The 27,099-nt window shown below is 32.3% G+C and overlaps 2 protein-coding genes across 7 annotated transcripts; both read left to right on the forward strand.

The window, feature by feature from the left end:
- Positions 1-942: 942 nt before the first annotated feature.
- LOC117931445 (plant UBX domain-containing protein 8-like) lies at positions 943-7,334 on the forward strand. Of its 2 annotated transcripts, none has more exons than XM_034852452.1 (11): positions 943-1,224; positions 2,073-2,149; positions 2,277-2,868; positions 2,955-3,038; positions 3,111-3,229; positions 3,509-3,764; positions 3,893-4,084; positions 4,187-4,351; positions 5,970-6,113; positions 6,205-6,261; positions 6,901-7,334. In XM_034852452.1, exons 1-11 carry the CDS (start codon positions 1,141-1,143, stop codon positions 7,006-7,008), a joined length of 1,878 nt encoding a protein of 625 aa, XP_034708343.1. In that variant the 5' UTR covers positions 943-1,140; the 3' UTR covers positions 7,009-7,334. The 2 variants fall into 2 exon arrangements, with proteins under 2 accessions (XP_034708343.1, XP_034708352.1); XM_034852461.1 differs by having other exon boundaries at positions 2,073-2,134.
- A 10,842-nt stretch (positions 7,335-18,176) lies between these two features.
- Positions 18,177-27,099, forward strand: LOC117934074 (methyl-CpG-binding domain-containing protein 13-like). 5 transcript variants are annotated; one of them, XM_034855705.1, is made up of 9 exons: positions 18,263-18,349; positions 19,942-20,107; positions 20,432-20,575; positions 20,671-20,772; positions 22,302-22,436; positions 24,446-24,541; positions 24,725-24,871; positions 25,703-25,766; positions 25,866-27,099. In XM_034855705.1, the coding sequence occupies exons 3-9, from the start codon at positions 20,537-20,539 to the stop codon at positions 26,729-26,731; spliced, it is 1,449 nt and encodes a 482-aa protein (XP_034711596.1). In that variant the 5' UTR covers positions 18,263-18,349; positions 19,942-20,107; positions 20,432-20,536; the 3' UTR covers positions 26,732-27,099. The 5 variants fall into 5 exon arrangements, with proteins under 5 accessions (XP_034711587.1, XP_034711570.1, XP_034711578.1 ...); XM_034855679.1 differs by lacking the exon at positions 19,942-20,107 and having other exon boundaries at positions 18,178-18,349; XM_034855696.1 differs by lacking the exons at positions 19,942-20,107; positions 24,725-24,871 and having other exon boundaries at positions 18,177-18,349.

Genomic DNA, 27,099 nt, shown 5'->3' on the forward strand with positions numbered 1-27,099 from the left:
AAATATGTTGATTGTCAAATTGATAGCAGTTTTTTAGCGTTCAAGATTCTTTAGTTTTGGGCGAAAAAATAATTTATTTAAAATTCTCAAATTTGGTGTTTGAAATTGAGAAGATCCATTGTGAATTTATATATTTTTTCCAATTGTCTTAATTTTTAAAGTTTTTTTTGTCCGCTAAAACCAATCTCAAATCACATTTTCCCCTTCTCCTCATCTTTCTATTTAATTTTAGGGGATACAACTTAGAGCAAGCTAATCCAACTTAACTTTATATTTTAACGAGCTTTAATAATCATTTTCAATATTCAAATCGAATCTCAACTTGGATTTGGATTGAGCCAAAATTTTGATATCCCAATGCTAATCTAAACCCATTTTCATGTTCTTTTTAGATTTTTAAGAAAAAAATATCATTATATATTTTTTTATTTTTTATAATGATATATAATTTTTTTTGTTATTATCTTAAAATTTTGTTATATTTATTTTTAAATTTCTATATAAATATATTGATTTTTTATTTTAAAAAACATTATAAATGAATTTTGAATTATGTCTTATTAACCCAATTAATTTGGGTTTAGAAAAATGACATCAGGATGAAGTTCAAGTTAAGTACCTTGCGTTAGAAATCGAATTTAGTTCATTATTTCTAAATTTGAGTAGATGAATTGTTTTTACATTGACTTGATTGTTTATTTATTGTAGATAGGAAAATTGATTGAAAAATGTATTTTCTCGGACTTTCTTTAACTTTATTTAACAAAGAATGGAAGAGAAGTCATGTTACATTTTCCTCTGTGTTTTTTATTTTATTGTTATTAGAAATTTGTTAATTTAAATGTAAACCAGAAATGACCAAAATATCCTTTCAAGGATGACCCCTCCCACAAGCATGTATCTAAAAAAGCCTACTTAGACTGCAAGTCAGGTGTAGAACAATTGAGAAGACCCCCAGGCCCCAAGAAACAGACTCACTTCAACAAAAGCCCTTTCTTTCACATTACAATTGCCCCCATAATTCTTCCTATATATAACCCCAGAAATCCCCCAACGCCCACATTCCACCCAACCATCTATTCCTCTGCAAACCCCCCGCCAAAACCACTGAATAATTCACACCAAATCCCTCTTGTTCCCATGGCCACCCCCAATCAGGAGGCTATCGATACCTTTATCAGCATCACCGGCGCCTCCGAGGCCGTCGCCCTCCGCAAGCTCGAGGTAATTTCTCTTTCATCCCCTGAATTATGGGTTGTTGTAATTTGTGAGGGTTTTGATTGGATGTGTCGGATTGGCGGTGCGTGTTGGGAATTTTTGTTGAATTAGGGTTTCCCTTTTGTGGATTCTGGTTTGGGGTCTATGGACGGTCTTGATTGCGTGTTGATGGCTGCTGGTTTGGGGGTTTTCGTTAGTTTTATTCGTGCTTTATGTTTATGACTAAGTGAGTTAATTGGGTTTTCTGGAGGAAGTATCTGTGATTAAATTAATAGAATTGGTGATTGTATAGAAGTTTGAGGTTTTTTGGACTTGTCAGTCTAGGACTTATAATTTGGTAGAGATTTTATTATATATTGTTTGGATTTTTTTTCATAGCCATTTGATTTCATTTTCAGAAGACTGAAAGGCCAGCCCTCAAAATAGGGGCCTTGGATGATAACAATTGTAATCCATCTGTATGATAATGGCCAACAGAATTTGAGTTTTCTGTCATATGATGTAAAGAAAATATGGTTGGAGCTTTTACACATGGGCATTGTGATTCATAAAAAATATTAGAGTTATTGATAAATTACTGTATCCCATTCATCATGTCTTTGATTCTTACCTTTTTATGAAAATATGAGTTTTGTAGACGGGCAATTTGGAAGAAATTGAGCATGTGGGTGCCAAATATCGTGTTGGAACATCAGTGGGAATCCATAATGATAATCATAGAGGACAACTAAGTTTTTGGAGTTATTTGTATTTGCAAGTTCTCTAGCATTTAATATTGAGCGAGAGGTTCCAAATTGAGTTAGTTGTTTTTATATCTTTAATTTGATTTCCATTTATATTTCCTTGACTATCAGGAGCATGGTGGTGATCTTAATGAAGCTGTGAATGCACATTTCAGCGAAGGAGATAGAAATATGCAAGTACCTATTATGTCAGTTTCCCTTCTTTTTTCTTTTCCCCTTTCTATTTATCTTCTGATTTTTCTGGCAAAGAGTATCTTGGGATGTTTCATGTTTCTTCATTTAATATCAATGTTAACATTTGCCCTTCATGTCCAGTGCGCGTGAAACTTTAATTGCTGCTCCTCAAAGTGATTTCATGGATATAGATGATCCAATCCCAGTTGAATCCCAGGGGCCTGCTTCATCACTTTTATCTGCTGCTACAAACTTGAACCCTTTGTCACTCCTCGATCCAAGTTCCAATAGAAGTTTGTTCAATAGTGATTCTGACTTGACTAGACGGGGACCATCTGTTTCACATCCAAGGGAGGTGAGGGAGATCCCTATAGAATTCAAGGATGGGAATGAGACATCTCACCAGTCTGGCTCTACTCCTGCAATAGAAGATGTCACTGATACTGCCCCTGCACATGGACCAGAAATCCGTGGGGCTGTCATGACTGTGGATGAAGATGATGATGATATTCCAACTGCTCCAAGTGCACAAGGTGCAGGGCAAAATGCCCAAAGAGATGATACTTTGGGTGATAGTTCTCATGATGGACGTTCTAGACCAATTGTTCCTGGTTTTAATAATTTGCCTGACTATGCAAATGATATAGAAGAAGAAATGGTTCGAGCTGCCATTGAGGCTTCAAAACGGGAGGTTGAAGAAGGTTACTCAAATCAGCAATTTGGTGCTCATAATGTATGTGACAGTGATTTCCACTGTTAGGATGGAGTGGTTCCCTTTTTCTCTGTTGGTAAGGATTGATTCTTTATATTGTGCTGCAGGAGTTAAGTAATCCTGGGCCTCAACAAAGGCCATCTCACCTAGAAGATGCTGCACTTGCACGTGCTGTTTCATTGTCCTTGAAGGTCTGTAGATTTTTTTTATTGTGAGTTGTTCATTGTTATGTCTTGATCCCATTTGACTTGCTATGGATCCAGACTGCTGAACAAGAGAAAGCACTGCGTGAGCAAGGGGGAGAAGTAGGAGCATCAGAACTGGGAGCTGACAGTCCAGCTGAGGTGGAAGAGCTGAGGGAATTACCTGCACCAAATGGAAGGTATATGCTTCTTCTTCTTCTTCTTTTCTTCTCATTTTTTTTTTTCATTTTTTCTTTTTTCTTGGGAGGGCTGCTTATGCATAATATATACATACTTGATATTATTTCATGCTGGGGAACTCCTTCCCTTTTTTGTGTATGCATGTTTACATTGATGGTATGTGTGCGGTTGCTTGCAAATGGAGGTAGTCATGTACGTCTTGTGTGCCCCTTTGGCAGTGGCAATGTTGAAGAGTGACCAACATATGTTTTTGATATGTGGACTTTTAACTTTTATAGGCAAGGATTTGGTTCTTTGGACAAAGTTACTTCAAGTCGACCTAAGTTGGAGGCAGGAAGCTCATCCATCCAAGATGAAGCTGAAGATATTGATGAACAGCCACTGGTTAGGAACAGGACTAGACGTATGTCTTCTGGCTCAGTTGAATCTGTCAAAGAAACTGGAGCAATTGAGGTCAGCCCAGTGTCCAGTCCCAGGCAGCAGAATGTTGGTGCTGATCCTGACCCCAATGGAACTGCATTCCATTCTGATGAGGTATCTCTTTTCATTACATAAATCCTTTGTGAATTCTCAATGAAAATTTCTAGTTAAACCTGAAATCATTTTATTTAATTCTCTTATTATGGATGTGAATATGACTTTACTCCTTTACTGCTTTTAAGTGGGGAGGCATCTCTTCCGAGGAACATGATGAGGCAGTCATGCTTGAGGCTGCGCTCTTTGGTGGAATTCCTGATCATTTTGGATTTGGTCCCCATCGATTTATGCATCCTGGTTTAGATAGAAATTTTCCGCCTATAGCTCGCCCCCCATCACCTAGTTTGGCTGCTCAGCGCTTGATACGGGAACAACAGGTATGAATTTAGACCAGCAATTTTTTTATCAGAACTTTAGACCAGCAATGATGTTGGCTTTATTGACATCACTGAATTCCAACTCTTCTGTGATGCATTCAGGATGATGCATATCTTGCATCACTGCAAGCTGACCAAGAAAAGGAATTAAAGGCTATGGAGGAAGCTGAAGCTCGTCGTTTACAAGAGCAAATGGCTAGAGAAACTGCTCTTGAGGAGGAAAGGCGAAGGGAAGAAGAATCTCGTAGGAAGTTGGAGGAGCAACAGGTAATGTTAATTGTAAACTTTGTATTGTATCTGATCAATACAAAAATCTGTCCAGTATCTGGTGTGTGAAACTGCTCATCTAACATTTCTCTGTATTAAAGCCTACTTAATTTATATTACCTTGTTATTTAAGATGGAATGAGAAGACACCTTCCCTTGCTTGTATGCTGCAATATTGGCATGTTAGATATCATGCCTTTCTGCATTGATATTCCTCAAGTAGTATGGATTCATTTTCTACTTTCTTATTTTCTCATATTGTTTTGAAATACGTTTGCAATAAGATAACTTGCACAGTAAAGTGAAATATGTATTTTTTTGAGATTTATTACACTCTAAGCTGTAGTAGTTCTTTAAGATTATTATGCTTCAGGAATATCCTTCATTTTCCCCTGATGGGCCTTGGTAACCATTTTATGACTGTATTTTAGTCTTCTTCAACTGCTGTGTTGAGGAGGTCCTGACAAGGGCAAATCTTGTTTTCTGATATTGGTTTTTCATTGATTGAGAAAATGATGTGACAAACAAGGAAAAGAAACTGAATATGCTAAGAATTTGAGTGACCTCATCTCTGGAGCTGTTTGTGACTCCCCTTTTTGGGTGCATAGGAGGTCTGTGGCCAAGGAGCGTGAGGAGACAGTATTTAGTAATCAGCTTAAACAAGTTGTCCATCTTCTACTGTCCTCTTTTAGCAAGTAATCAGTCCACTGCCTGCTCTCCCTTAGAACATGTTAATTCACAGTACCATTCCTTCTCTCTCACTCAAAGATTAGCATGTTGTTGGGGGATGGTTTCTGGAGTCTGTGTTTACTTGCTCCAGCCTCTGGTCCCAACTAAGTCGCTAACTATCTTTCAGTTTTTGTTTCCATCCTTTGGATTGGGGGATGGGGTTGTGCAGTGGGTGGTAGAACAGTGGGTTTAAATCCTCGCTACATTTCTGGGCCAAAGCATTCATATGGAGACAAGCTTCTAGGATGGAGAATGCTTTGGCTCAGTAACTTTCTCACTCTTAGCTATCCATGAAGACTAGATGGTGCCAAGGGATAGCAGTTGTCAGTTCTAGTTCTTGTTACCGTTTCTCTATCTTAGCTTTTGTTTCAATCAATGACATGGGCTGTTGACAAATAATTCAATTGCTAGGGCATCTGCTAATACTGTGGTCGTAGTCTTTCTGATGCATTCATCTCTCAATTTTTTTAGTGAATTCAATAAGGAGCCTGTCCTTGCTTTCCAGCCAGTCAAATTATTTTAGTTTTTGAGGGTCTATTTCCACCAGACATTACTTCTTCAATAGACATCTTAATCTTCAAGGGCACATGGTAGGCTGACGATGATGCCTAATGTTTTTTCATTTTTCATTTTTTATTTGTTTTTTAAATTTGTGTTCTTGAGTAATGCTTATTGTTAGAATGTACACATCCTTTCATCCTCTAACTCTGCTCTGGGGATAACAGTGCCTTTAATTAGATCTCTGATTCCAGATTTCACTCCTCCTGCTAGAAAGGAGGAGTAAGCCTTTTCTTCATCTTGTAACCACTTTTTCTCCTTTGGGTAGCTACAAACATCATAATTGGAATGGTTTACTACTGCATTCCTGATGCTTCATTCTTAATTCCAGGAGTTTGAGAGACAATTAGCTGCAAAAGAAGCTTCCCTGCCACAAGAACCAGGATCCGATGATGAGAATGCTGTAACTCTTCTTGTGCGGATGCCTGATGGCAGTCGACGAGGCCGTCGATTTCTTAAATCTGATAAGCTACAGGTAAATTTTGTGAATAAGACTAGTTTTGCTTGATTAATTACTGCATTTTGTCATCCTCTTGTCTCAAACCTGATTGCTTTTTGTTTTGCAGTCTCTGTTTAACTTCATAGATGTTGGTAGAGCAGTCAAGCCTGGCACTTACAGATTGGTAATTGTTCATCTGTTTTCTTTCAATGCTTCTTAGACTGAAAATACATATTGAGCTGTGAAATCAACTGGTTGGGTTTTTTATCTTTGATATTAATGAAAGAAAAACTGTCTTGAAGTAAAATCCATGTACAGGCAGCATGGCCTATTTCACTATGGTTGATTCTTAATGGAGCCCAAGGTCAGCACAGGTGGTACCCATATATCATGTGTTCTTTAGTCTTAGGAAACAGTGACAGCCACATCAGAAACTCTATAATGCTGGCTTTTTATGATTCTGTTATTATTCTTAAAGTTCATCTGAAACTCAGCTGACTTGGTTTTACTCCAGCCAAAGTCAGGTGAATTAGATAAAAGCATGGTACAACTTTGTCAATAGGGAAATTGGTAGAGGCATTATTGAGTCAACTTGATTTAGTGCACATATCTATTGTGTGAGTTCTCTAGGAATGAAACCTGTTCCAAAAAATTGAAAAAAGAAAGATAAGGTGTGGTTTTTCCACTAATATTATTTTCTTAAATTCACTACATAGCTAACCATTATTTTGAGTTGATCCACAAAATACAGGGAAAAATTGGATGGAGGTTAAAAGGGTTTTTTCTGCTTAACCCTCATTTTTGTATGTCTTTGGTTGAACAGGTGAGACCATACCCTCGACGCGCTTTCAGTGATGGAGAGAGCACTTTAAGCTTGAATGAACTAGGGCTGACCAGCAAACAAGAAGCATTATTTCTGGAGTTGATTTAAAATGATTTTTCCGAGGTTGGATAGTTACTCAATTTGAAAAATCTAGTTTGTTTTTTAATATAAAATAATACATGAAATGTGGGATGTTATTTGGGATTTTTGGTGATGTTTGGTTGGAATACATGGAATCAAAGAAGGAGATGGAGAAGAAGCTATTGTGATTGTGGAAGGGGCAGAACAATCATACTTCCAGGATTCGATTTAATTGTTGGTGTTTGGTTGCTCTTGGGAAATGACTGTGTATAGATATTCAGTAATTCATTATATAAATGGATGAGATAGAACTTCAATTGACTGCAGGCAGTGCACTGCAGTCTCTTATAACCTCTTTAGGGTGTCCCCATTGACTGCACTAGGGTTGAGATTACTTACTAGTTGTATTCCTGCTAGGTTTGGGGCCAGCACCATTTCAGGTGGGCTGTATTTTTATTTTTTATTTTTTATTTTATTTTATTTTGTTTTTTATTGGAAACCATGAATGCTGCTTTGCTTCAGGTGATGGTATGGTATGGTATTGGATTATGAAAAAGATGAAATATTGGGTGGGTGAAGGGACAGAGAGTTTCTACTTTCTTGTAATTTCTGTTTTCAGGTGCTGATGATAATTTTGTGACAGGGGACAGGGCATAAGCATTGCACTTGACATATGGTATTGGGATTCCTTCCGTCAGTCATGATGTTTTGGAGGAAGACAAAAGCCAATTTAAATTTTAAAGAGCAGTTTTTAAAAATAGTTCTTAATTATTTTTAAAAATACAATTTTGTTTGGAAATTAATTTTCGTAAAATCAGTATATGTTTTCATAAAATTGATATATATTCATTGAGGTAGAAAATTATTTTAAGTTGTAAAGAAAAAAAAAGTGCTTAGGGTTTGTTTGGTACAATTCTTTAAAATAGTTTTTGAAAATGAAATGTACGTTTTTAAATATATTTTTAAAATAATTTTTATATGTGGTGTTTTATTTTTAATTATTTTTTATATTTATATAATTTGTTTTAAATAGTTATCTAAAAACAAGTTACACATGAAAATAATTTAAAAACATTTTGAAAACATTTTGTTTTTGATTTATCGTGTTCTCTTACAATTTTTTTTTTTTTAATAGAAATCTGTTTCTAAAAACATGATTAATTCTCTTGTTTTGTTATTATTTTTAATTTGAAAGCACAAAGAAAATGAAATGACTTAAAAATATTGTATGTTCTGAAGAAGTAAAGAAAAATCTTTAAATTTAATTTTTTTTATTTATTTATTTATAAAATTAATTGAATAAAATGATGAAAAAACCTTAACTTCGAAAGTTTAACATTACTTATTTTTTGATCTAAAAAGTAATTAATTTTTTATATAAATGTCTTTCAACATGATTAAAAATATCAAAAATGTTATTTTTACCAAAAAAAAAAAGAAAAAGAAAAAGTGAGAGTATTTTTGTCCAAAATAAGTATTTTTCAAAGTGAAAAAACGCAAAAGGTTAGACATGCAAATTGGGAAGATTTCATCCTTCTAACCAAGTAGCCCTTTTTTTATATTTTCTTTCTCCTTTTAATTTTTAATTTTTTATGTTTATTTAAAATCCCACGAAAGAATTTAAATTGACTTGTTTGGTTTATCTTAAAAAGTATGAAGTAAAATAAAATAGAATAAAAAATATTTTTACAATTTATTTTTATATAGAAGAGAAAAGAGGAAAAATAAATTTTGAGAAATGTGTAAAGAAATTAATAAATGTTAATTTGAAGTTCTAACTTGTCTTAAATTTCCTATGATTGGCTTTTTAAATAATTAATATTAAAATTTTGGAGTCCTGAGATTTTGAGGTTATGTTTTGTTTATGGAAAATTTGAAGGAAAATAGAAGAGAAAGGAAATAAAGAGGAAATGTAGAAGAAATAAAAAAATGAAGAAAAATAAAAAATAGATTTAAAATCCATAAATTATTCATATATAATATTTTCAACTTTTTTTCATAATTAAATAATTTGAAAATATATAAATTTCTTAATAATTTTAATTATATTTATTTTTTTATAATCAAACTAAATATAAAAAAAATTAATATTTTTTTTATTTCCTTAATACTTTTCAAAAATCAAAATTAAAAGGACAATTTTTCAATACTTACTTCTATTTTAACTCCCTCATATATTTAAAAGGGATAATTGTTTTTTTGACCCAATTGGATCCAAAAATTAAGATTTGGTCCATAAAAGATATATAATTGATGAGAAGGATATAAAATATGAAGAAATCAATATACCATTCAAAACTATTTTCTACCATAATATTTGAGAAACTTTTTAATCTTAATTTTTTTTAATAATTATTCTAAAAATTTAATATTTTTAGAAAACTAATTTTTTTAAAATATATATATTATAAAAATATATCATTTAAAAAAATAAATTTGACATATTTTTAGTTATTTTTTATATACACAGTTTTAAAAATATATATTTTTTAAGATGTTTGATTTTTAAATAATAATAATTTATTTTTATTTTTTTGAAAAAGAGTGTATTTTTTTTCAAATCACTAAATTATATTAAATTTTATTAAGGTTTGCAAAAAAAATAAAATTTAAATTAATGTTTTTTTATTTTTTTATTTATAATCAATAAAACTCTTTATTGAAAATATAAAAATTTTATATCATTCTTCTTAATTTTCATACTTCTTTTAGGTTTCAGGATTAAATAATAAACTTACATTCTTCTTCATTTTCACACTTCTTCTCGATATTGAGCTTAAATAATAAACTTACGTGTACCAGCTTAATTTTTGGGTTCAAGTACAAAACACAATCGTCTAGGTGGGGCCGGTATGGAGAGGATATTCTCCTAGGTCCAGACGAGGACACTTGGCAAGAGGGGGGGGCAGCAGATTTTCAATGCCCTGTTGATATTTGTACATGGAAGAAAGAAGGCTTACTCACTTGCAGATTTTTTTAGATGAATCATAAATCTGGCAAGAAACTGAGGGATTCTTGATAAATATACTGCTTTAAAAAAAAAAAATATTTAAAATACCATAGTTTGGAAAATAATTCCAATTCTACAGCACTTTTGAACACGTAGGATAACACGTCGGATGAGATATAAAAACCCATTCCCCCTTTTCATTTCCCTTCCCGTTTTTCTTCTCTTCCTTTCCCATTTTTCTTCTCTGCATCAAACCTTTTCTGCCCGAAAACCCACTATCCCGCACGTTGATCATAAGGTGGAGATCCTTGCCTCAACACCAATAGGAGGGAAGTGAAGTGCAGATCTGAGAAACCATTGCCCCCGGTGTTTTCTGTAAGTTTTGTGGTTATATTTGGTGGTGTGGTTGTGTTTGGTCACCGAGAAAGTGTGGGAAAGTTGTAAAAAAAATAAAGTTTTTGTTTTTTTTTACAATGAAACCGAGTAGACTAAAAATAATGGAGAAAGTTTTAATTTTTTTGTGGTTCGGCTTGTTGTGATTCTGTTTGGTTGCCAAGAAAGTGTGGGAAAGTTGAAAAAAAAAAAAAATTCCCAATATTTCCTACCAGTCCAGCCTGCGCACAGGGTATCTGTCCAATATTTCCTACCAGTCCAGCCCGCGCACAGGGTATCTGTCCAATTTTTTCAGCGTAATCTGATCATGATTTGAGGGAAAAGCTTTGTGATCATGATTTGAGGGGAAATGTTGTGTTTTTCAGCGTGGCTCAAAAATCGTGGAGGGTTTGTGAAATTTAAATCCAATGGCACAAAAGCAAAGAGACCCCTGGACAGATCCAAAAAGCATGGAGCAAAAAAAGAAACATTTTTTTGTTTGTTTTTTTAGGGGGTTTTGCATGGACTTTCCCAGAAAGCAAATGGGGGATGGATTTTCTTAGGAATCAAACGGGGATTGCAAAAACTTGGGAATGAAATGGGGGTTGCAACAAAATAAAAAATTAATAACCTGATTAGATTAGTACCTGCAATAATTAAAATTGAAATTCAAATTCAAATTTAAATTCAAGGAGATTCTTCACTTTTTATTTGTTAAAATAAAAAATAAAAAATACTATCTTTTTTTTCACTGAAAAATTGTTGAAAGTGTCTCTTCAAGAGACACTTTCAGTATAAACCCAATTTTTTAAAAATGATGAAAGGCGTCTGAATATAATTTCAGTTTTTTGTGATTATGGAAGGTGTCTCTTCAGCATAAATTCAAAATTTTCCACTGTTTGAATGGAAATTGTGGAAAGTGTCTTTTGAACAAGCACTTTCAGTATAAACTCAATATTTTTAAAATTGCGGAAGGTATCAAGAGACATTTCACAATTCCCAAAAAATGGAATTATATTGAAGGTGTGTCTTCAAGAGACACCTTCTATTATTTTAAAAAAATTGGGTTTATACTGAAAGTGTCAAGAGACACTTTCCACAATTTTCATACATTAAAGAGAGACATCTTTAGCTTTAAAATCATTTTCACAAATAAAATACATATTGGATTTTGTGGAATTGTGTAAAGTGTATTTCCAAGAGACATATTTAGTATAAATATAATTTTTTGGAATTCTAGAAGGTGTCTCTTCAAGAGACACCTTTGGTATAAATTAAAATTTTTAGGAATTGTAGAAGGTGTCTCTTCAAGAGACATCTTTAGCTTTAAAATCAAATTTATAAGACATTCAAAATTTTCAAATTGTGGAAAGTGTCTCTTCAAGAGACACCTTTAATGAATATTGAATTTTTTGCCACGTGGAAAGTGTCTTTTCAAGAGACACCTCTTTAATGCATATTGGATTTTTTTGTCACGTCGAAAGTGTTTTTTCAAGAGACACCTTTAGTATAAATCAAATTTTCTGGAATTGTAGAAGGTGTCTCTTGAAGAGACACCTTTAGCTTAAATTCAATTCTTTCATGATTTTGAAAATTGTGGAAGGTGTCTCTTCAAAAGACACCTTCCACGTGGCCAAAACTGCCGTAAATCTGTCAATATTTTCAAAACTACCATTTTTTAATTATAATTTTTTAAAATTGCCGCAAAAGTTAAAAAAGCCCAGAAACTGAGGCCCTGCTTTGTATTTTTGACATGAAAATGATTGTGTAACTATTATTTAGGTACTTGAGATTGAGTGCAAAAGAGGGGGCTTTGTGTTATTTGAGACTGACACAAACATTTTTTTATATCTAAAAGACTAACTAATTTTCTTAATTAAAATTATTTTTATGATTAAATTAAGAGTGTGTTTGATAGTAATTATAAAAAGTGTTTTTAACTTTTCTAACACTTAAAAATAATTATTTTTCAAGTATTAGAAAAACTAGAAATATTTTTTAAAATTACTATCAATTGGACTAACAATACCTTCATTAAAATCATTTCCAAACAGAAAAATTAGTATTGTTCTAAATATTTTTCATACATTCCTAATTTTATTTTTTTATAGGTCAAATCGATGAGTTTGAGGGTTGTTCTATCTTGCTTGTTGGTTTGTTGTCTTTTCTCTTACAATGGGGTTGACGAATATAGGAAATTATCAAAAGAAGAAAATTTGGAATTAGAAAAGCAACTTAAGCACTTAAATAAACCATCAGTGAAGACTATTAAGGTAAGACAAAGCTATATCTAAATATTACTAAATTCTTAACAAAATAAAAAAATAAATTCATGAAATTGTTTTACTAAATGCAGACAAATATATGGAGATATATATGATTGTGTGGACTTCTACAAGCAACCTGCATTTGATCATCCTTTATTGAAGAAACATAATTTTCACCTTAGGTTTGTTTTAGGATTTGGTTTCTATTATAAATACATCAATTTGTGTGTCCTATAGTGAATTATTTTCATTTTACTTCCCTATTGCGTAGTTTCATTAACATTTTGAGAATTGAACATATAAATTAGGCAAGTAAATAAGACTCATATCTTGCAAAATGAGGAAAAAAAATAGGCTTTTGCTTAAGGAAACCACATTTATTATTGGGATATTGACCTCTCATCACATTAATTTATCCTAAGAGCTATACATTAGTGCAATATTTTTCAAACTTGTGAGTATAGTTCTAATGATTGATTAGTCTATTATATATATATATATCAAAGTTACCATTAATGTTAGAAAATATTTATTAAACATGTGTCTATGCATGATGATGAATAGTAGGTATCAATTATGGAGTCCAAATCATTAAACAAATGTCAAGTTTTTCATTTTTTGTTTTGAAGTAAATAATAATCACTAAAAAGAAAATCAAAGTCCATTTGACGGTAATTCTAAAAAGTACTTATAGTGTTTTTAATACTTGAAAAGTAAGAATTTTTAAGTTTTAGTAAGGCTAAAAATACTCCTCAAAATTATTGTCAAACCTACTCTAATGAGATTTGGAATTTCATAAAGAACTTCATTTTCAATTTTGTAAAAATGATATTATGTTTTAAGTGCAAAAAAATGTTATGTATTTGAGAGGGAGAAAAATAATTATTTTGTTTTTGATAAGAAAAAAATTGAAGTACTTTTCAAAACAATGACACAATAATTTTTTTAATTTAGAAAAACAATAGAATTAATATCTTTGTAATGATTATTAATATAGTAAAAAAGAAAAAACATAGATGGAAAAAGAAAAAGAATTCCTTTATGTCCAAAATTTTTTAATTATAAATCATGAATAAAATGTTATTGAGATAATTCTGATGCAGATGAGACCAATATCAATTCCTAAAAGGTTGAGCCCAGAGAAGGAAGTGCCAAAACCCGATTCCAAACCAGTGAAAATGGGATGGGAAGGTGGAGGATGTCCATTTGGAACTGTTCCTATAAGAAGAACGTCTAAAGATGATCTCCTTAGAGCCAGATTGCATTCAGAAATGTATGCTTCAAAAATTGATCGTCCCATTGGTACTCACAATGCGGCGGATATGTACAAGTTAGACAAGATTTGCCTGTGGACATGGTTCTCGAGCCTGTTTCGACGTCTGGTGGAGAGCAATACACAAAAACCTTCTCCATTTACCAGGTATGCATGGCATTTTTCTTCTCTTTCACTTGTGATGAGATTAAGCCCATCCTCTCCATTTTCTTCCTTAATGTAGGATGTAGTTAATGGGAACTGGTGGCTTAAACTCAATGAAAATCGCACCGACATAGGATTTTGGCCCAAGCAAATATTCACCAATTTAGGAGACACGGCTACAGAAGCCGAATGGGGAGGGGAGGTATTTAGCCCACCGGATGTCCCGTCTCCGGGAATGGGTTCTGGTCATTTGCTAAAATTGGACAGCAGATATGATGCGTTCTCTGCGCACACTAATATTCTAGTAAATAATACGATTATGAACCCTGGTGAACTACTCCCTATTGAAGACGTAAATAATTTTACAGTCAGCGATCAAGGAAATGTCGGAGGTGATATTCGTTATCTGATCCTTTATGGGCCCTGGTGGAGTGACTGGAAATTGATGTTTAGCTCACTTTCTTTTAGGCTATGTTTGGTTCTCAGAAAATTTGAGAAAAAATGCAAGGAAAAGAAAATACAAAGGAAAAATAGAAGGAAAGAAAAAATGAAGGAAAATAAAAAATAGATTAAAAGTTGATAAGTTATTTTTATTTTTTACTTCAAACTCATTTTATTTATTTTAACTCATCAATATAAATATTAAATAATTTTAAAATACATAAGTTTTTAATTAGTTTTAATTATATTTGATTTTCTTTTATATTTTTCATAAGACAACCAAACATGAAAAAATCATTTTCTTTTACATTTTTTTTCTTTCCTTAGTATTTTCCGGGAACCAAACATAACCTTATTTTATGATATGCATGGTTGAATTATACTTTCTTTTATGAATAAAGTTAAGCTCTTGCTAATCTCTTGATTCCGTATATATACTCTCTCTTCTTACTAAAAATATTTTTTTTCTTACATAGTAATAATGTTTGATAAAACTAAAAATTAGAGATTAAAATATTATAAAAAATAAAAAAATGAAAACCATAAAATTATTCTTGAATGAAATTTAAAAAATTCATCTTATGGAGGAAGGGAATCTAAACCATATTTTTAAATTATTTATTAGAAATACCAATTGCTTTTATCTATACTATATTTTTATACTATAAAAGCCAAAATGAAAGTTTTGTTATAACTTTTTTACTTTCTTTATCCTTATTTTATTTAAATATTTACCAAATTGTCATTGATATCTTATTACACAAACCAATAAGAATAACATATATATAATTGAATTGAGAACCAAGTATAACCATTTTCTCTACCATCTAGATAAGAATAATTGAATTGAGAACCAAGTACAACCGTTTTCTCTACTATCTGGATAAGAGACATGACGACTTGTAGACCCCATTTATCTACTCTTCAATATACAAACAATGTGTGTACAAACTCACGTCCCATTTTGTTTAAGTTTATTGAAATGTCAAAATGCAAAGATAAAGATGAATTCTATAATGATTTTGCTTCAAATTTTTATTCTATATTCAATTTTCATTATTTAATATTATTTTTTAAATTAAGATGAGTTTTTTAAAAAAAAATTATAACGGATTTTTTATTTAATGTTTTTTTAGTAATTTTTATTATTAATAATTAAGATGAATTAAAATTAGTTTATTTAATAAAATAATTCAGTTTGAAAAATATTTTTATTCCATATTTACATCTTTTATTATTTGATGTTGAAATTATTTGATAATTTTATTTAATAATATTTTTAATAAAAAAATTAAATAAAATTATTTTTATTTCATGTTACATTTTTATGGTAATTCATTAGTAGTATTTATTAAACTTAATTTGTAATTAATCAATGTAAAATTATTTGTAAATAATTTAAATCAAACAAATTTAAATTCACTCACTAATTACCTTTCCAAACGTTACCTCTCTCATCCCATTAATTCTATATATCAACAATCACCTATCTACATACATCTTCACGTGCTTTTTCCTAGTATAATAAAAATAATAATCATCATCATAATATTATTGATATAATGATAATATTATTTTTAACTACAATGGTAAAAGTGTCTTCAAAACAGTAAATAAGGCATAGGAAGGTTAAATGGTAATTCCATAAATAGACAAAAGTAACTATGATTGGCATGATGAGGATGGTCAAATTTTCAAATTTTCTTTTGGGTAGTTTGGATATTATTGTACAATGTATAAAAATAATGCACAAGGAGGTTAAACAGTGACTGCATAAATAGAAAAAAGAGCTATGATTGGCATGGTGAGGATGGTCAAATTTTCAAAATTTCTTTTAGGTGGTTCATAGATTGAATAATAGTGCACCCACGTGTAAATTAATGGTCTCATGTGGAGCCTTTTTTTTTTTTTTTTTTTTCATAATTTCCACAAAATATTATATTCATGCTTAATTTTATATAAGAAAGTTTTTTTCATTTTTTTATATGGGATTTAACGTTATGAAATAATAGAGGCAATTTGATTATTAGTGAGGGTGGCAATGGTAGGAAAGTTTTTGCCAAGAATAATATGGATCTTATCGGAATCCCAAATTATTCTATTTCTACGCCCTAAATATGTATGGTGTATATATTTATCCTATGAATATCTAGATCTAATGCAACAAAAAAGAATGGTTTCAAAAACCATATTAGAATAAAGATCTAAAGAAAAAAATACTTATACTTGGATTTAAATGTTCTAAAATCAATTTTTTACTGTGAAGAACATGCTTAAAAACACTAGAGAATCTCTTCTTATGTTGCTAACTATGTACGCATCTAGTGTGATTCTCATGTATGTATATTTATAATAAAAACCAAATTCTAAAACAAACCTCGGATGAAAATTACGATTCTTCAATAAAAGATGATATATAGGTTGTTGGTAGAAATCCACTCAATCATATATATTTTCCTATTTTTTTTCGACATATAGTAAAATAATTCTATCAATTTATTTTCTCATTTTCTTCATAATTGAGTAATATTTGATAATAATTTTATTTAATTCTAATAGTCTTCGCAATTGACTTATTCAAACGCTTCAGTTCTTTTAATTTCAGATATTCATCTTCAGATAATATCCAATATCGCTCAACTTCCTTATCGAAGAAAAATTGGTTACAAACCAACAAAACCGGTTTATATTACTAGTAACATATTTATTAAATTTAATTAAGAGATAATATATATAAAACAACTAAATTGAAAAAATAGTGATTCATGCTCATTGCTTCAAAAAGTTAAAATTCTATTTGAAAGTTTAAGTCTTGTACACTTGCATACGATACCAAAAATATCAAAATATTCCCTATATTTTTTAAATAATTTTAAACACTTTATATAAAGCCACCTATAATAACATCAAATTATTTTTTGAAAAATAACTTGTTTTTAGAATAAATTGAAGATATATTTTAAAAAGGGAAAGTACTCATTTATTTTAATTTTAAAAAATAAAAAATACGACAAATATAAAAACTGAATGCATGACTTTAAAATTTAAAATAAAAAAAATATTTTTTTATTTTCTCGTTTTAGATTTATTTATTTTTTCAAATAGACTTTTAAAAAAATAATATTTATTGTTATACTAAAATTCAATTTTTTATTTTTTATACAAATGAATTGAATAGTATTTTTTTTTTCAAATTATAAAATTAAGATTTTGTCATGTCATCAAAATAAAATATTTTAAATGGAGAATGAAGTATTTTGGAAAATAAATTATGAATTAATATGAAAATTTGTATATATATCAAAATTTTCACTTTTTTCTTTTTCCAAATTGGGTAATATCAAAATAGTTTTAAAAATATAGGGTTATTTGATTAAAAGGGTAAGTCAAAATCTAATTTTTGAAATTTAATTCTTTTATCATTTTTGTTTTATTTTGATAAAATTACTTTTGTTATTTTCTTATAAAAATAATATTTTACTTGAAAATATACTTGTAAATATTTAAAATAGTAAAAAGTATTTATATCAAAAATAAATTATTAATTTAAAATATATATATATATATATATATATATATATATATATAAAAGACAGATTACATTTATAATTTGAGATTATTTCATCCTATTTAACCAAATATTACAAAAATATATTATGACAAAATCATAAACATCCAAAAAACAAAAAAAATAGTAACCCAAACCGACTTATCAAATTGTGGACTCCCAAAACGCCGCGTTTTGACTAGTGACTTCCCTGTGTGTGGAGGTTGTGCTCAGCTGTGTGAGAGAGAAAGACATTTGATCGTCGGAGGACAGCGTAGTTTTCCGGCGATATCATGGTTGAGAATTCGCCGGACTGGATTCCAGAGGGATGGACGGTGCAAGTCAAACTGGCAAAGAATGGCCGGAACGTTAAGGTGAGATTACTCTATTCGATGCTTTTATTTATTTATTTATTTATTTTTAAGTGAAATCTGTTTGGTTGATTGGAAAGTGAGGGAAAGGAAAGAAATAATGTTTATAGATTACAATATCTTTTTTATTTTTTATTTTTCATACGTTTTCTCAGTTGGTGAACGGAGAACGTAGCTTTAGGGCTTTGGTTAGTTATCTTTGGTCTGAATGTTGAAGCTGAAACTTTATGGCCTCTGAAGTGGCAATGGTAGATGGAACAACTAATTTTACAAATATTAGAGGAATTGACTACTTTCATTCAATGTTCGCGGTTTTTGTGATTGATTTGTTACAGTTCGCTGATTTATGAATTAACTCATGCCATTACCCTTTATGTAATTTTGTCTTTTCACTGGTTTTCAAACCCTACCATTCATGTGTCTTGGCTTGTGGGAAGAAAGGATGATTTGATTGTAGAAAGTTTGAGTCAGTATTAATCAATCTGGTATTTATGCTACTATTCTTGGATAATTACTGTTTTTGGATGACGGAAATGGGAGCCGTATCTGAAAACTAATCTAAATGGTGTTAACTTGCATCTTAAATATCTCATTGGTTTTTTACATTTTATTTTTGGCAATGCCATGGAGATTTCCATAGAACACTCATAAATCCATATTGCCTTTCATTTGGATGATTGATTACTGTTGGCAGATGGAGAAAACAAACAACTTTGTTGGATGACAACCTTAAAAGAAAGTTTGAATGGAGGTTATAGTGAGTTAACTTGAATGTGGCAATGTTTTAAGGGTTGGATGATATTGCAACGGAACAATGATATTTGGGAAAGAATGTTGGATGCAATAAATTAGAAATTTGTCCATTTATTTCATTTGGGGTGTTGGAATTTGTTTTGACATTTTGGATGATCCTAATGTTAATGAATGATGGAAAATTTTGTTTTACCAAGTAATTTTAATTCAATTACTTAGGTGTTGTTGGAATGTAGTTTTTGTTTTTTGTTTCTAAAAACAGAAAATGTTACTATGTTTTATAAAAAATGCAAGAACTCATTGAAACTTACCTTCAAAAGATAATGACTTCTAAAAATTCAAAGGATAATGATTTCTAAAAATTGTTTAAAAACATTGCAGTATCAAAAAAATTTCACATTTTCAAATTTTAAAAATTTTAAACAAAAGATAAGTAACAATAGAAAATGGGAAGTGTATCCAAATGAGCACTTAATATTTATATTGTCAAATACACCATCAACCAATGGCAGTCCACTTGTACAATTTCACCAATGAAAACTAAGTTTATACAAATATTAAAGAGATTTGGAAACATTCAATTTTTTATTTAGTTCAAAATTGGAATATGTGAAAATCCAATTGTAGAAGTTTTTTGGATAGGCATGTATACCACATTTTGCTAGAGCAGTCACATGGAATGAGTTCTTTTTTAAAACTGTTTGGCTAAAAATGGCAATATTTAACAAAAAAATGTGGTGGTACTCCCAAGGGATCCTCTGGAACTTTATGGTGTCTGATCAGTTTTTTGTATCATTACAATGTGATTTTGTTTTTTTCCTTTTTCTGTTTTTTGTTTATAGGAAAACAAACAAGAATGCATTAAGAAGCGTCTGTTTCTAGATCATAAAGTTAAACCATGTCAAACACGTTGAATCGTTACAGTGTGATCGAGGTGATTTTAAGTTAATGATCTAGAAATAGAGGTTTGCTCATCTTGTACAGCTGGTACACCTCTATACCAAACAGGTAAATCTCCTCAGTCATCTGGAAAGCTTTTTCATCTTAAAGAGAATAATTTTTTTTTTAATTTCATTATATAGTTCGCAACTTCACCATTCTTTTCATGTTGAAGCAATTTTTTTTAATATTATTTTCATTTTGATTTAATTAATTAAGTTAATTTAATTTGATATTTTTTTACATCTAGTTAGAAATGCATGTTTCCTTAGTAAGAAAGTGAGTGGTAAGAGTAGTGTGAAGGATTATGATCAAGGAAACTATTACCAAACTGGAAAACATGGTAGTTTGCTGGCAGAGCTGCTACATACTCATCATACTTGGCTCTTGCAGTATTACTTCAATTCAAAAACTGGGCAAAAGTTCTTTTCCAAGAATGACATCATCCGCTATGTTAAAAGGGGAAGCATTCATTGTGATACTTCTCAACCAATCAATATGCTTAATAAAAGGCGCTCACAAAACAAAATAATGCCAGTGAGTTTGGAGTTTGAAGATTCTGTACTTCTTTGGCTCTTCCTTTACTCGTTTTGTTTCTAATTTTTTATTTGATTGATTATTATTATTCACAGCTTGGAATTAAAACAAAAAAATTCCCTGACTGGTTACCTAATGGCTGGATCCTCGAGTTGAAAACTCAACGGAGTGGTTCATGTGTTGGTAAACAATACAAGGTATTAAGCTTCATAATATTGAGGGATTATGTAACTATACTTGTTTCTTTTTTATGGGCAAACAAAAGATATATTAAAATTGCTTAACAAAAGGAAGGCACACCCTCTGTCCATAGGGGGAATACAAGAGGCAGCAAGAGAGAAAACTGGAGCCATTTGTCATACCTTCCTCTGATGTTTGTCCAGTCCCTGAATCTTCCATCATAACAGGACTGCAACCAAAACATAGTCAATAACATGTCCCACAATTGTCTGATTTGGCAATTCTATTACAGTGGATAAGAATGTGATATCTGATTCTTCTTTAACAATACAAAAACTAAATCTGGTAAAGAGATCAAAGATTTGGATCTTCCGCTACACTATCTCCCTAGCAAAAAAGTTGGTCCCTAAAGGAACAGAAATACCCCACATTTCTTGTGCAGGGAATAGCTCTGCATTTATGGTGTATAAAGAATTATGGAGATTTCACTTGGAATCCCCCCTTCTTTTTCTCTGTTCACACAAACTATCCTCTCCTTCTGCCTATGAGCCACGGAAACTGATCCTCAACCTGATCAGAATAAAGATTTTCCCATTATCTTCTACAGAATCCCACATTGAAAGTCTCTCTAACCTCAGGTGTGCACCAACCCAATTCAACTCTTCAAACTTGCCTTGCATGATCTTCCTCTGTCTCTGTCATAAGCAAATATCCACATTCATTTTCCAAGCAGTATTTAGAGCATCCGACTGATTCCCAGCCCTCCAAGCTTTTTATCATTGCATATGGCTATCCAATTCACCAGTTGCACCCTATTCTCCTCTAAATGACTCTTCCTCTAAAATATCTCTTTGTATCTTTTCTAATACGATTCACACTTTCCTGGAAATAAAAAATTAGGACATGAACTATACTAGAAGGCTTGATAGCATGCTCTTAATGATGACAAGTATTGCTTCTTTCAAAAGGTTAATCTCCTTCCAACCTCTACCAAGTCCCACACTGCGCAAAATTTGTGAGTCACTCCCAAAGGAAAGCCCAGGTGTGTGGTAGGAAGGCTCCCAACTTTGCAACTGAAGTAGGAGATGAATCTCTTCATCCTCTGTACCTCTCTCTCTCTCTCTCTCTCTCTCTCTCTCTCTCTCTTTATATATATATGTAAAAGCAATTATATTAATAGTGCCTAAAGAAGGGTGCATAAAAGTAGACTCCACCCTCTGTACCTCACTAACAGGAATGATCCCACTTTTCTGCAAATTAATTTCAAGCTTGAAATGAGATCAAAACATAGCAGCATCAATTGCCAAAGTCTCCACTAGCCTACCAAAAAAGTAAAGTGTTGTTTGCAGACAAAACTTTCATTCCTTTTCTTCTCTGCCACCCACCTTATTCTGTGACTATATTTACTGTTTCCAACACATCTCTCATTGTTGGGATTTACCTAACCACAAATAAATATATTTAAGCTTCATGACCCTTCAGGAACTTTTCTTTTCATTTATAAACGTTTTGCTTACTATTCTAATGTGAGTGTCTCTTCTTGCAGTGTTATCTTGATCCATCAACTGGATACAGATTCTATTCCAAGCCAGATGTGTTCCGATATCTCAAAACCATAAAGCACAATAGTTGCACATCAAGACAGAAGAAAGTTGAACCTGGCATGCCTTCTTTAGGCAAGGTTTGTTCCACAATATATGCAAAGCTATGAATCAATATCCTTGTTTTTGGTAGGTACATATTGAATCGATATCTTATTCTTAACTGGCATGCTCATTCTACTCAGGTTTAAAAATATCTGTACTCTGTATGATGCTGTTTATTTCATAAGAAATTATTACAGGCCTTTTTGATAAAAAAATCAGAACTCATCAGAATGACAGCCAAGAAAGAAAGACTGAATTAAGAACAATGGGACCTGAATATCTCAATACGTGACAGGCAACACCTTGACAAAAGAATTACCTCAGAAATGAGGTAAGCAGTAGCAAACTAAAATTCTAAACTTCAGCCGCTAAAAATCCTGTTGAGGAGCAAATTTGATATTCCTTTGAATTTTCACAATTCCATTCCACTAACTTTGAAAGTTGCAAATATGATCAACTACAGAAATGCTTGACAGTATTGGAGAAATATCTTTGTCCACCTGTTGATGTCCTGTCATTTTGAATGCCATTGAGGACGGGAGGCATTTAAAGAGTTGGTTTTGAAAGCTGTCTTCCTCATCTCATCTGAAAATGGCCTATCATGAAGTGTTTGCTCATATTATAAAATGTTTTTCCCATTCTTAATAAGCTCATCACTTCTCTCCAACTTTTAGACATGCATAAAACAATCAGTCACTCTGGATTCGCACTGCATGCAAGATCTGCTACTGCACAGCTCTCGTTTGAACAACTAATTCAATCTTTGCCCTTCTAATCAAACTTGCAGTTTGAAACAATTTGTTACTACTGCAGGCCATCATGATCTGAATTTTATTTTATTACTACAGCAGGCCATCATGATCTGAATCTTTTTCTGGTCTTTAAAGATTTTTCTGGACTTGAATATTTCAAATTCAGCATCTTGTGCTCTTCCCTGATTTCAGTCATTAATGCATTTGAGTTGAGAGTTCATCCTGCAGAGAACCTGAGTAATTGCTGAAGCTGCCTTATTATATCCTTATTGTGGAAAAATTCTATGTGAGGTGGCCCCACTGCAGAACTCATCCCACTTCTCTCAGTAGTCCCTTTATGCCAGGCATGCTTTTACTACATAGCTCTCAAATGCCCAGGATATTTTCTTCTAGGCCATCCTAGGGTTGTATCAGGGATTAGAACACAAGTATAATGCCCTCCTGCCTCAGTGAAATCTTCACCAAAGCCTTTATTGTATCTTAGTCTGCAACTGAAGAAAACAGAGGTGTTTCTTGGTATTACTTTTACAGATTTAATTTCCTTCTGTTTGTTATAATTAGTAGCAATTTACTGTTAAAGGAAGTAACCAGAAAAAATGATGTGCTTAGAAAAACAAGGGAAAAGAATGACCAATGCTTCATAAAATTTGAAGATGCTTTAACCACTCTTTAAATCTTATGACAAAGGCATGATCCAAATGGCAAGCCATTGGAATGGGAATGGGGGAGTTCCAGGTTTGGTTCTGTAATATCCAAGAAAAGAGATAAAGAAAAGACAAAGCAACAAAGGAACAAAGGAACAAAGGAAAAAGAAAAGAAAAGAAAAAAAAAACAATTACCCATCAGAAAAATTGAGGATGCTCCAGTCTTTTGAAACCTGGCTCAGTGGACAAGAGTTTTGGGGGAGCCCAAAAAGAACAAAAAGGAAAAATGAAGAAAAAAAAAAAGGCATATCAAAACAAGAAATGGAATATGCTTTAATTGAATTTCAGTTCCTGACATAATACTTCCCTAGAAATTCTTATTTAACTGCATTCTTATTGTGGCATTATGATGATCCTCCAACCATGTGCATATTTAACTCAAACAAAAATGTGCTGCTATTGCATAACTGGAAAGTGCATACATTGCACAACCAAACAGAAGAAACTAGGTATAGGTGTGCACACTGCAAGGAATGTTTGCTCCAGACAGATTCATGCTGTTCTTTTATTACATTCATAGTTATGAACTTTGTGTGACTACGTTTTCTTAATCAGTTACTTAGCTCTGATCTTTCAAGTTGTATCCAGGTTGTAATTGAAAGGTCTACAGCGGATGGGTTACCAGCAGGGTGGATAAAGGAAATCAAAATTAGAATGAATGAAAATGGAATCCGAAGAGACCCGGTACTAATTTTTTATCTAGTTTGTGCCTCTTGAGTGCCTGCATATGTCTTCAAATGTCCTACTTTGCCTGAATTATTATTTTTCAACTATTTATAGTTAAATTTTCATTTCTATACCCAAAGATTTTCAGATCTGGATCTATTAATGAACTTGGATTGATACTTAATTGCTAATTTGCTACAGTATTATACGGATCCTGTGAGTGGGTATGTTTTCCGATCCAGAAAAGATGTCTTTCGCTATCTAAAAACTGGAGAGATTAGTAGGCATGCATTCAAACCAAAGAATAAGTGCATCAATGTTCCGGAATTGGCAAATGATGAGATCTCTGTAAGTTTACATGTTGCTAAGCACCTGAACTTATTAGAGTTCTCTTGCTGTTTTACTTAGGCATCCTGTTTTGATATTGTCATTAAGGTGTAAGATATTCATAATGGAAGTATGAAGTATTGAGTTGGAAAATACTGTGCTGACCTATGCTTTTACCAACTTATTTTACTAGACAGTTGACCCATGTCATCACATCAGTGCTGCATGAATATGTGCCCCCCTATGCCAAAATGGAACGTCATGTTACCATGTTGGTGATGCCATATCAGCTGTCACATTAGGTGCCTTTGAGAATGTTCAGAGAAAAAACATGCACATTAGATGGTCAAAACTAATTCAGTGAAGAGAGATCTTGCAACTACCAAATAAGCTAAAGTATGCTGAGAGAAGATCAAGTATTTAAATATCTAGAAATTACCACAGTTCTTACTAATTGCATTTTATTTTGAAGTTAATAAAATTGGGATATGTTATCTCACGAATTTTAAAAATTGTTTATTACTTAAACAATCTTTCTTGCATCTTATCTTTTACTTTTATTAGTTCATTCAACACTGCTACAAGGTCATTTCAAGCATGCTATTTGAAAATAGACCATTGGGTGACTGCTTTTCCTCCACAAGGACCACAACTTATTCCTAGAGGTTCCTTTCACGAATCTTGTGAAAACTGATGGCCCTTACTCAAGCTTGATGCATCATCTGTTTCAAATTACTATTTTACTTTGGCAAGTCATCTCAGCAACCAATATTGCTTGGACTACTTCTCTATTATAACGTTATAAAGTATTACATTTTTTTAAACTTTTGGAGAACATGTTTCTGTTATTAGCCACCACCTGGAGCTAAAAGGCAGAAATTAATGCACCAGAAAACCAGGCGATGCCTTTTCTCAGGTTTGGTCAATAAATAACTAATTTTAAGTTGTGATCACGTCACAAGAAGTCGATTTTATTATGAAACTCTTATTCTGTTTGTTTGTGCGTGCATTGCAGCAACTGCTTCTGCAGATACAGGAAGTTCTGAAATGAGCAACTTATCCTTGCCAGAAAATCAGGGCTCAAGGCAAACCAAGCAGCTATTTTCTAAACCTAAGTTTGCTTTGGAGCCCCCAACTGAAACTCTCCAAGAGAAGCTTCTGGTGGAGAATGAAAAATATGCTGAATCTAAGAAAAGCTCTGGTAGGAGGAATTCAGATCTGCAAAAGGACAAAGGTTCCAAGAGAAAATCAAAAAACAAAGACTGTAACTTGCCTTGCCGTTCATCAAAACGGCTTGCTGGGCTCAAACCCGACCTGGTAGGCAACTCAGGATCCAGCGAACAGGCTCTTGCAGTTGCAGATAAGATCTCTGGTAAAAGTGAAGTAATTCCAGCTCTAGGTGTGATAATGGGCAGTTTGGACAATACGGCATGTTGTCAACTTGAGGTTGTCCTAGAAGCAGAGCCTGGACATCATGCTTCCAGAGCCATAGAAGCTCCATCAGATGTAGAGCAATCAAAGAAAGATAATAGGCATCTTGAAGATGAAGCTGTTCAAGAAGAGGAAGCTGGGAAACTGGAGACAGGGAAAAAGACTGGTGATGAGCCGGAGCTGCCACCAATGGACTTCCCTTTTATGGATGTCTGGTCAGATCCGTGCCTAGAATTTGCGTTCAAAACTCTCACGGGTGCTATACCCATAGAAGATAATCTGGAAATTGAGGGTTACTTTCAGCAACAAATTGACTCTTCTCACACCCAGAACAGTAGCCCGACACTGCCAGATTTTGGTTTACCAAGTTCCCAGTTTGATGCACAAGAAAAATCTGTACCCAGACAGCACTTTGCTTCAAAACCATCAGTTTTGCCCAAGGAAATGTAAGCTTGCCCGGTTGCAGTGGAATCAGTCATGGACAATGTAGCCTGGAGGGGAACAAGGAATATCCTACCAGGGTAAACTAGTTGGGGGGAGGAGGCTTAGCTTTTCCACTAGAAGCAATGCTAACCATATAACTTTTTGAGCCAAATATCAACTTTTAGATGAAACACTGCTTGCTATAAACGCTCAGTATCTTAGGTTTCTTTCTTTTTTGTGTCAAGATGACATGGTAGAACAGTGCCTCTATACTTTTTGGCCACTTTTTTGATTTGTACAAAAGAAAAATGGCAATTAATGCTACCTGACTCTGAAATCTGTTCATAGAATTCAACTATGAGACTGCACATGGTGAACAGTAAGCATTCTGGGTA

The sequence above is a fragment of the Vitis riparia genome, chromosome 2 (genome assembly GCF_004353265.1).
Source record: "Vitis riparia cultivar Riparia Gloire de Montpellier isolate 1030 chromosome 2, EGFV_Vit.rip_1.0, whole genome shotgun sequence".
Taxonomy (NCBI): Eukaryota; Viridiplantae; Streptophyta; class Magnoliopsida; order Vitales; family Vitaceae; genus Vitis; species Vitis riparia.